At 52.9% G+C, this 11,352-nt stretch overlaps 1 protein-coding gene across 1 annotated transcript; it reads right to left on the bottom strand.

Annotated features, from left to right (window-relative positions):
- Positions 1 to 6,987: 6,987 nt before the first annotated feature.
- Positions 6,988 to 10,762, bottom strand: IRGQ (immunity related GTPase Q). The gene is made up of 2 exons (XM_025367440.1): positions 9,891 to 10,762; positions 6,988 to 8,479 (listed from the first exon to the last, which is right to left on the bottom strand). The coding sequence occupies exons 1-2, from the start codon at positions 10,418 to 10,420 to the stop codon at positions 7,138 to 7,140; spliced, it is 1,872 nt and encodes a 623-aa protein (XP_025223225.1). The 5' UTR covers positions 10,421 to 10,762; the 3' UTR covers positions 6,988 to 7,137.
- Positions 10,763 to 11,352: the final 590 nt, after the last annotated feature.

The following is an 11,352-nucleotide window of genomic DNA, read 5'->3' as shown; positions in this document are numbered from 1 at the left end:
ATTGGGGTCATTAATGGGTACAGCTGGCTCCAGAGCTAAGGCGCTTTACCATCATAAGCTCCCAATGTTTAAACAGTAAGTCTGCCTGCACTCCTTCCAAGGTGGTAAAACTCAGATACTGATAAATTCTCTTGATCACAGCCCCGTCTTTTCCCAGCAGATTCCCCACCATCCCTCCTATGCCCAGATGCTGGAGTCTAGGTTTCCAGCCCAGTTAAAATCTCAAGAGGCCGGGCGCGGTGGCTCAAGCCTGTAATCCCAGCACTTTGGGAGGCCGAGACGGGCGGATCACGAGGTCAGGAGATCGAGACCATCCTGGCTGACACGGTGAAACCCCGTCTCTACTAAAAAATACAAAAAATTAGCTGGGCGAGGTGGTGGGCGCCTGTAGTCCCAGCTACTCGGGAGGCTGAGGCAGGAGAATGGCGGGAACCCGGGGGGCGGAGCTTGCAGTGAGCTGAGATCCGGCCACTGCACTCCAGCCTGGGCGGCAGAGCCAGACTCTGTCTCAAAAAAAAAAAAAAAAAAAAAAATCTCAAGGATCTTTCTTTTCCCTCAAACTCCAAAAGAACAGACACGCAATAGGATTTCTATTCATTTTTATTCATTCCTCCAAAGAGCACCATAGGCCAACCACACCCTTGATGTGTCCTTCATGGTTCCCCACTGCAGTGGACACAAATCCCTCCATCATTATTCAGGAATGTATGGAACTCTGCTGTGGTGATGAGGTTGTCTCGTCCACTCACCCAAGTTTTCCATGCCTGTTCTGCTTCTGATGGCAGTGCCAAAATTCATCATACATTTCCTTGAATTCCTGCCTCCAAGGGTCTTCCAGCCCTGTGGTGCCATGCAGACACACTCCAATGGAGGCCAGTGATCTGTCTACAAGGGAGTCTTAGTCTTTTCTGCTTGGATGCTCCCAGAGACAGATGCCTACTTATGTCTTCACAAAGACTAAAATTCAATCCCATCAAAAGTCATGATTTAAAAGGCGACCATCCCCAAAAGAAGTCGTAACACTCAAGCATATCAATATATACAACGATGTAAACACAACCAATCTACAACTATATCAACACAACCAGCACTCCTCTATGGGCACAGACACACACACACAAAATTGTCTTGCTTTCTCAGATATGATCTCTGGCATGACTCCCGCTGGCATGAGGGCAGAGGAAATTGAGAGCAGCAAAGCATATAGCAGTGATGTCAGACAGGACCAAATCAGAGACAGAGTCAAAGTGGCAGAAAAATGAGGAGCACACTCCGAGCAAAGGCATGGGGGTGAGACAAAGGCGCCCGGACTAGAGCCATCTTGGTGCTGCCCAGGGGTGGGTGGCACTCATGTCTGAGCTCCCTGTGTCAGGCTTTTCAGGAAAGGGTGCACTGTTATGTGTGTGTATGCATGTTGTATGCATGCACATACATACACACACTGAATTCTCACCATAACCATGTGAGGTAGATGCCATTTGTGGAGTGACTTGCCCAAGTCAGTAGAAGGACTATCTGCCCCTAGAGCTAGACTGATAGAATTTTCTATGTTGATAGAAGTATTCTGTACCTGCACTGTCCAATACTGTAGCCACTAACCACATGTGGCTACTCTGTATTAACACTGCACTACTGTCAATGAAACATAGAATTTTAAGTTTTATTTACTTTTAATTGAACAGCTGAGGCCAGGTGTCGTCGCCCATGCCTGTAATACCAGCACTTTGGAAGGCTGAGGTGGGAGGATCACTTGAGGCCGGGGGTTCAAAACCAGATTGGTGGCAGGCGTAGTGGCTTATGTATGTAATCCTAGCACTTCAGGAGGCTGAGGTGGGCGGATCGACTGAGGTCAGGAGTTCAAGATGAGCATGGCCAATGTGGTGAAACCCTGTCTCTAAGAAAAATATCAAAATTAGCCGGGCATGGTGGCACACACCTGTAGTCCCAGCTACTCAGGAGGCTGATGCAAGAGAATCAGTTGAAACTGGGAGGCAGAGGTTGCAGTGAGCCGAGGTCATGCCCACTGCACTCCAGCCTGGGTGACAAAGTGAGACTCTGTCTCAAAACAAAACAAAACAAAACAAACAAAACAAAAAAACCCACTAGCTTGGTCAACGTAACAAGACCCGCATCTCTACTTAAAACATTGACACTCGGCCAGGCGCGGTGGCTCACGCCTGTAATCCCAGCACTTTGGGAGGCCAAGGCAGGCGGATCACGAGGTCAGGAGATCGAGACCATCCTGGCTAACATGGTGAAACCCCGTCTCTACTAAAAATACAAAAAATTAGCCGGGCGTGGTGGTGGGCGCCTATAGTCCCAGCTACTTGGGAGGCTGAGGCAGGAGAATGGCATGAACCCGGGAGGCGGAGCTTGCAGTGAGCCGAGATCGCGCCACTGCACTCCAGCCTGGGCAACAGAGTGAGACTTCATCTCAAAAAAAAAAAAAAAAAAAAAAAAAAATTGACACCCATCTCAGTTTTTGGAAAACTATTATATAATTGGAACAACTTGGATATGTAAATCTACTTCTCCAACTATGAATTTTATGAAATTGAAAAACAGGTCAAGCATTTTGGATGAAAATGTATCATGGTAATTGAGATTTGGTGTAAGTGTAAAATATACACCAGATTTTGAAGACAGCATAAAAGAATGTAACATAACTCATTTAAATACCAATGATGCCAGGCGCAGCGGCTCACGCCTGTAATCCTAGTACTTTGGGAGGCCGAGGTGGGCGGATCACCTGAGGTCAGGAGTTTGAGACTAGCCCGGGCAACATGGCAAAATCCCATCTCTAACCAAAAATACAAAAATTAGCGGGCATGGTGGCGGGTGCCTGTAATCCCAGCTACTCGGGAGGCTGAGGCAGGAGAATCACTTGAACCCGGAAGGTGGAGGTTGCAGTGCACTGAGATTGTGCCACTGCACTCTAGCCTGGGCAACAGAGCGAAGCACCATCTCAAACAAACAAAACAAAACAAAAAACGACCATATGTTGAAAGCTATTTTAGATACATTGGGTTAAGTAAAACATGTTAAAATAAATTTAACCTGTTTCCTTTTACTATTCTAATGTGGCTATTAGAAAACTTGGCTGTAATCTGAGCACTTTAGGAGGCTGAGGTGGGCAGATAACTTGAGGCCATGAGTTCAAGACCAGTTTAGCCAATGTGCTGAAACCCCATCTCTACTAAAAATACAAAAATTAGGCTGGGTGTGGTGGCTCATGCCTATAATCCCAGCACTTTGGGAGGATGAGGCCAATGGATCACCTGAGGTCAGGAGTTCAAGACCAGCCTGGCCAACACAGTGAAACCCCATCTCTACTAAAAATACAAAAATTAGCTGGGCATGATGGTGCGTGCCTGTCATCCCAGCTACTTGGGAGGCTGAGATTGCAGTGAGCCAAGATCGCACCACTGCACTCCAGCCTGGGTGACAGAGCAAGACTCTGTCTCCAAAAAATAAATAAATAAAATAAAAATATAAAAATTAGCTGGGTGTGACGGCTCACACCTGTAATCCCAGGACTTTGGGAGGCCGAGGCGGGTGGCCTGAGGTCGGTAGTTCGAGACCAGCCTGACCAACATGGTGAAACCTCGTCTCTACTAAAAATACAAAAATTAGCCAGGCATGGTGGCATATGCCTGTAATCCCAGCTACTCAGGAGGCTGAGGCAAGAGAATCACTTGAACCTGGGAGGCGGAGGCTGCAGTGAGCCGAGATATTGCCACTGCACTCTAGCCTGGGTGACACAGTGAAGCTCCATCTGAAAAAAAAAAAAAAAAAAAGAAAAGAAACTTAAAATGACATATATGTGGCTTGCATTTTGCTTCTACTGGACAGTGCTGCCCTGAAGCTCTCCCATTCCATCAGGTGGCTGACATGCCTGATTGCAGGGCTTAGACACTAATATGAGGGGGCAAAGAGGTGTAGTGGATATTACAGATATGTATGAATATTCTTCCCCTAAAGCTGAAAGAGCTTTCATGGAAATGCCTGGAGCCATTCAGTATAGAACCAAGTGCTCTTCCCCATGGTAGATAACTCAACTTTGATGGGACACATTGTGTCAGCAGTGGGGGAGACAGTGGTACCATCCCTTGAGTATCTCCCCTTGGATCAGTCACCCTTGTCTTCAGCTTCTAAGAGAGACAGGATCTCAAAACTCTTGAAGGTTCTTGTCCAGCCCTTTCATTTCACAGATGGGAAAATAAGGCACTGTCCAAGTAACACACAGTGACAGTGGCAAAGTTGCGCTTGCTTCCCAGGCCCCTGACCTCAGACAAGGGTGTTCTCTCCAATTAAATGCTTGTTTCTCCTTATCTTGCTCCATTTTCCTATCTTGTGGCAAGAGATCAACAATCGAAATTCCAATCCTAGTTCTGACACTGATCAATGAAATAAACATGTAGGCTGGGTGTGGTGGCTCACACCCGCAATCCCATCAAGGCAGGAGGATCACTTGAGGCCAGGAGTTCAACACTAGTGTGGGCTACAAAGCTAGAACCCGTCTCTACAAAAAATTTGGTGCTGTGTACCTACAGTCCCAGCTACTCTGTAGGCAGAGGTGGGAGGATCATTTGAGCCCAGGAGTTGGAGGTGGCACTGAGCCACGATCATCCCACTGTATTCCAGCCTAGGCAACAGAGCAAGACCCTGTCTCTAAAATAATAATAATAATAGTAAAAAATATTTACGAAGCACCTATTGTATCAGTCACCTATTGTTCTAGATACTGGGGGAACAACAGAGAACAGGACAGGCAACGGGTCAAAAGCCAATAAATAGGTAAATAAATAAGATCATTTTTGACAGTAATAATTGCTACAAGGAAACTCAACTGGCCGAAATGAATGGGGGCATGTGAGTTACTTCAGATAGGGTGGTCAGGGAGGCGAAGGCCTCTCTGAGGGGATATGTGAGCTGAGATCTGACTGAGCGAGTCACAGGAAGGTTTGAGAGTAGAACAGGAAGTTGTGAGTAGAGCCTTGAAGAAAAGAGAAGAGCAGGTGCAAGGGTCCCCAGGCAGGACTCAAGGTGGCACTCAGGCATCAGAAAGAAAGTCAGGTGGGCATGATGGCTCACACGTGTAATCCCAGCACTTTGGGAGGCTGAGGCGGGTAGATCACCTGAGGTCAGGAGTTTGAGACCAGCCTGTTGGCCACAACAGGGTGAAACCCCTTCTCTACTCAACTACAAAAATTAGCCAGGTGTGGTGGCACATGCCTGTCATCTCAGATACTTGGGAGGCTGAGGCAGGAGAATCGCTTGAAGCTGGGAGGAGATTGAAGTGAGCGGTGATCACATCCCTGTACTCCAGGCTGCGTGACAGGGCGAGATTCCATCTCAAAAAAATAAAAAATAAAAAAAGGAAGGAAAGCCTATCAGGCTGGACAGGAGTGGGAAGGGGCAGGGAATGAGAATAAGCAAGGGCCAGACCCTCAGGGCCTCAAGCCTGCCCTCTCTGGACTTTGCTCTTTCTGTCTACAACAAAAGGGATTCTATCACTTGGATTCTCAGATCCTCCTTTTCTGTTTTTGACACTGAAGAATTCTGTAACCTGCAGCTTTTCCCCTACATGTGGCTAGCAGCCTAGAACATTCCAGGCACTGTGGTTTCTGCCTTTGCTTCATTCACTCCTGGCATATTCCCATGGTCTCAAATGCCTGGCCACTCATTTGGTGGGCCCCTGGCTCAGCGCAGTACCCTCTATGTACATCAGAAAGCAGAGTCTCTTGGGGATACCTAAGGTGTCCATACAGAAGTGTTTGGACCAATGCAGCAGTACAGCTGTTCTTCCAAAAAGGAAGTTGCACAAAACACCAAGGCCAAAAAAAGAGAGAAACAGACTCTTTTCCTGAAGAAGAGAGACAGAGAAACAGACTCCCCAGAGATCATCTGAATTGCTCAGCACCTAGAAGATGAAGGCAGTCATATCCCTTCCCAGTCACACTCACAGAGGCAGTTGCCGGGATCCCAATACAAGGTTTGGAGGAGCTGTCTCTGAGGTATTCTTTCCTGCCCTTCCACACCCAGAAGGCCTCATTCCTGGTCCCTGGCTACTTCTAGAGCCCACCATGCCCAGACCTCTTACCCACCTCACCTCATTTTTGTGGGACCACCCTCCCTACATACTTTTGGAGGGCAATTGTAGAAACCCATCCGCTCCCCAGGAGAGATCAAGAAGTCTCCAGCTTTCTCCCACAAGCCCCCTGATCCGTCCTCCAGATGCAGACCTCCCCTTACCCAAGAATTAGGAACCAAGGTCCACAGCCATCTTAGGACCCTGGAGTCTGAGACCCTGGAGGCCTCCACCACCCCATCAAGACTCAAAGCCCACTGCTCCTTGGGGACCTGTGTGCAGGCTTTTTCCCCCAGAGAAATGTAGACCCTGTTTCCCTCTGAGGCTCTGAAGCCCAAGAGTTCCAGCTCCCTGGGGCGCTCAGGTCTCCCTCCCCTATACTGGAGTTTAGGTACCAGTCATGGACACCTCCCCACCAATTAGGAAACAGGACTTCTCCCCTCCCCTGGAGGACTAAACATCCAGTAACTCCAGTTTCTACTCCCTAGGAGACAAAGACATAGTCCCTGCTAGACTCTGGGCCACCAACTCCCTTCAGGACAGAAGGGTCTGGATGTCATGCACCATGGTTCCCAAAGAAATCAGGATTCCTGGCAGGGCACGGTGGCTCACGCCTGTAATCCTAGCACTTTGGGAGGCCCGGGCGGGTGGATCGCCTGAGGTCAGGAATTCAAGGGCAGCCTGGCCAACAGGCTACTAAAAATACAAAAATTAGCCAGGCTTGGTGGCAGGCACCTGTAAATCCAGCTACTCCGGACGCTGAGGCAAGAGAATCGCTTGAACCTGGGAGGGAGAGGTTGCAGTGAGCCAAGATCGCGCCATTGCACTCCAGCCTGGGCAACAAGAGACTTCGTTTCAAAAAAAAAAAAAAAAAAGGAAAAAAAAAAAAAGAAATTAGGATTCCTGTCCCCCAGACTCTCTGAATCCAGGTGATGAGAAGTCACACATCCCAGCTAGAAATCAGAGTCCACATCCCTTTCAAGCACCCAGGATTAAGCCCAGGCATCCCCTGCCACAGTCTGGACCCTTAAGCCCCCTCCCACCTCTCACTGGGCAGACTCAGGGGGTGCCAGCACAGCCTCAGCATCAGCCCGCATCTCATCCAGAGCCTGCAGCAGTACGCCGTGAGCCGCTCGGTAGCCCAGGCCACCTGTCGCCGCTGCGCCACCCGCAGGCCACAGGAAGGAGAGAGCACCCAGTGCTGCGCCCCCAGCAGTGCCCTCGCCCGCCCAGGAACCCAGCCTTGCTTCGACCTCGGCGCGCGTCACCGGGCCTGGGAAATGAGCGCGCGCTGCCAGCTCCCCAGGAGCCAGGTCCAGGGCACGCTCACGTCGAGCCAGTGCCGCGGGTTCCAGTCCCAGGCCCCGTCGCCACTCCGCCAGCTGACCCCGCAGAAGTGCCACGTCGCATGCCCAGCCCAGCCCTGGGAGTGGTGCCGCCGCCGCTGCCAGACTAGCCAGCAGAGCTGGCCTCCACGCCCCGGCCCGCAACGCTGCAGCCTTGGTTCGGGCAGCGCTGGGAGATGCTGGTGGCAGTGCCAGCAGCAGCGCCCCTGCCTGGGCTGGGGGGAGCGCTTGCCGCAGCCATTCGCATAGCCCTGGGAGTCCACCAGGCCGTAGGGGGAACACTGGCGGCGGTGCCTCCTCCAACACCTCCCACGTCTCGTCCTCCGGGCTTAACACGGCGGCCCGCTCTGAGTCGCCACCACCTGATTTCTTCATGCCGACAACCTGCTGCAAACCCTCGCTGCCAGCTTTCCCAGGACCTTCCCCGCTGCCTGCTTTCTGCGATCCAGCGCTACATCTCTCCCTTCCCTTACTGAGTGCATTCTCCAATCCCCCTCCGCCTGCGTTCTTTAAGCTCTCGCCGTTGGGTTTCTCCATCTTGCCTTCTCCCAAATACTCCGGATCCTCGCCCTCGCCGTCTGTGCGCACACAGACAAGAGGCGCATCTGGTAGCACCAAGGCCTGGACCTGGGCCCAGTCCTTCTCAGTGGGGGCCCCAGGGGTGACGAGGATGAGGGCGTCGTAGTGCGTTGGGTGAGAGGCTGCGGCCGCGGTGGTGGCAGTGCCCGTGGGGCCCAGAGGCACAGTCCAGAGCACCACATTCGGGCGCTCTGGGGCCGGGAAGGGAGTGGGCCCCGTGGGCGCCGAAGCAGGCGCAGCACCTGGGTCGCCAGGATCCAATCCAAGCAGCATGTCCACCACAAGGCCCACGTCAGCCTTGCCGGCCACGGCCAGGTCTAGCCGTGCGCTGCCCAGGCGCTCCAGGCCTGAGCGCACCCACGACAGCGCAGCCTCCAGGCCGCCGGTCTCAAAGGCCTCACGCACAGCCTCCAGCTCTGCTGCACCCAGCACCTCGAAGCCATCCTGGGCCGGGGGCAGGAGCCTGTGGGGACAAGAAGGGTCAGGGTCAAAGGCAGAAGAGGGGCTGGGTGACATGGACAGGGCTATGAATGACAAGGGCGGAGCTTTCCTAATGATCCCAGAATGGGGCAGGGATAGGAAAGGGAAGGGCCATGGGGAGGGGCCATGATGATATGGGCGGGGCTTCAAGCAATAATGGAGTCTTGATTACTGGACAGGTGGACTTAAAGGTCAGGTTTCCCACTCTAGCCTAAAATGGGGATTGGGCTAAGACTTCCATGGAATACAGTATTTGGGGGCGGGGTTTTTCCAAGGGTCGGCTGTGCTGGGTGGGACAAAGCTCACAGAGGGTGGGGCCTAGAACAAAGAATCGCAACTGTATTGTGGCCTAAACACAAGTCCAGCACTATTTGAGACAGACAAGGTCGCCAAGGCACTCTTTTCAGAGGCTGGGCCTAAGGAGGGTCAGTGAGGGGAGAAATTTCATCTACTAGTTCTTACCAAGGGGGAGTGGCTAAGGTGACTCCCCACCAGGTGAGGCTAAGGAAAAAAAAAAAGATGATAGTGTACTAGGACAAGGGACTGTCCCTCTCTGAGCCTCATTTTAAAGTCTGTAAAATGAGGAGGCTGGCAGGTGGTAGAGCAAATTCAGGAGGTAGCCAGCAAGTGGGCACAGAAACGAGAGGGAGCTGGAGAAAGGAGGTGGATGAGGATGCCCCAAGATCCTCATTGCTGGTGTGGCTTTAGGTCACTTGAAAACCAAACTGATGGTGGGGAGGGCTCAAGGATTAGAGTTTTCAGGTAAAATCTTCCAGGGGGCTGGGCAAAGTGTCTCACGCCTATAATCCCAGCACTTTGGGAGGCCAGGGAGGGTGGATCACCTTGCTTGGGGCAGGGCCTAGAAAAAGGAGCCTCAGGGCCCCAGCAGATAAAGTGTTAAGATTTTCCCTTTTAATCCTAGGGCTTTGGGAAGCCTGGGTGGGGGCATGGCTTGAGGCCAAGAATTTAAGACCAGCCTGAGGAAACAGTGAGATCCTGTTTTGCAGCCTGTCCTATTAGCTACTCTGGAGGCTGAAGCAGGAGGATCATTTGAGTCCAGGAGGTGGAGGCCCTCAGTGAGCTAGGATAGCAGCACTGCACTCCAGCCTGGGCGATAGAGTGAGACCCTGTCTCAAAAAAAAAAAAAGGCCGGGTGTGGTGGTTCACGCCTGTAATCCTATCACTTTGGGAAGCTGAGGCAGGAGTATTGCTTAAGGCCAGGAGTTCAAATTCAACTTAGTCAACGTAGCGAGACCCTGTCCCTCGGGGAAAAAAAAATAATAATAGAGCTAAGCTCTTTGCCCCAAACTCACTGGGGGAGGGATCTCATGGATCTCAAATAGGACCTAGGTGTGTAGGGTCTCAACTAAGGGACCAAGCCAGAAAGCACTCACCTCCGCAGCGCTTCTGCCTGGCTCTGCAGCGCCGCCCGGAGGCGCTCTAGCTCCTCGCAGCCATCGCTGCTGCCGCAGTTCGCCGGTAGCACAAACAGATCCGCAGCTCCCAACCCCGCGCTGTTCAGCAGAGCTGCTGTCTGATCACGGGCCTGGGCCGCAGTCTGTGAATCCCCAGGACGGAGGTTCCGCACAGCCAGTAGCGGGGTCCCTCGGGCCAGGGCGGCCCGCGCTGCCTCTCCCAGGGCTGCAGCCAAGGGTTCCCCGTTCCCCTCGGGTCCGGGCAGCACCAGTACCAGCACGTTGGCTTCAGCCGCCCAGGGCCCCGGCGTTGCAGGTGGGCAGCTCAGCTCGCCCAGAAAAAGGCCTGGGCCCGCAGCTCTTAGGCTGGGAACCCCGGAGTCCGGCCGTCCCTCGGGGGCCTCGAGCGTCTCCACATCCTTGTCGCACAGCGCCGCGATCAGCGCGGACTTCCCCAAGCCAGGAGGCCCCAGAAACAAGGCGGTCACGTCACCCTGCGGCGGAGGCATGGCTGGAAAGCAACGGGTGGAGAAGACCTGGGTCAGGGAGCACCTAGCCTTTTCCTTTCCTAGCCGCCCCACTCGGAACAAAGGCCTCAGTCCTCCCCCCGGTCCCCTTCGGTTCTTGAGTGTCTCTCTCCAGGACCTAAAAAATCCAGAGCCCAGACCCTATTCCCCAGGGATTCCAGGCGCCCTGTCTGTCCGCCCTCTTTCTAGATGGAAACGTTTCCCTTTCTGCTTCAAAAACTCTGAAATCAGGCGCGGTGGCTCATGCCTGTAATCCCAGTGCTTTGGGAGGCCGAGGCGGGAGGATCGCTTGAGGCCAGGAATTCGAGACCAGCCTGGCCAACATGTGGGACTCTCTGGTAGAGTCTCCGTCTCCACAAAAAATAAAATTTAGCCGGGCCATGGTGGCGTGCGCCGGTAGCCCCAGCTACTCGGAAGGCTGCGGCGGTAGGATCGCTTGAGCCCAGGAGTTGCAGGCTGCAGTGGGCAGTGATCACACCACCGCACTCCAGCCCAGGCGACAGAGCAAGACACTCTCTCAAAAATAAATAAATAAAAATAAAACCTCAGAAATCTGGCTTCCAGTCCCTCCTCCCTCGGACACATTGTTATTTTTATCCTTCCCCTTCCCCCTTCCACATCACAAACCGAGCAAAAACCCGACCCACGGGATGGACGCAGTCGGTGGCGGTGGGTCAGCAACCGAGAAGCCCGACCCCTCGGCCGCAGCGGACGGAGGCCGAAGAGGCCAGGGCGCGGTGATTTAAAGATGCCGGGACGCGTCCCAGTAGCTTTAACCTGACGTCACTCCCTCTTCCAAGGGGGTGTGTCTTGGAAGCGCTACCGCAGAGACCTAGCCCTTCGCAGCGCCTGCGCAGAACGGCCGAAGTGCTCACGCCCCTGTTCGGCGGCCTCAGGGCCTCGAACAATGAAGG

The sequence above is a fragment of the Theropithecus gelada genome, chromosome 19 (assembly GCF_003255815.1).
Source record: "Theropithecus gelada isolate Dixy chromosome 19, Tgel_1.0, whole genome shotgun sequence".
Classification (NCBI taxonomy): Eukaryota; Metazoa; Chordata; class Mammalia; order Primates; family Cercopithecidae; genus Theropithecus; species Theropithecus gelada.
Note: the sequence above shows the minus strand (reverse complement) of the source record. Positions and strands in the feature narration are given on the sequence as shown.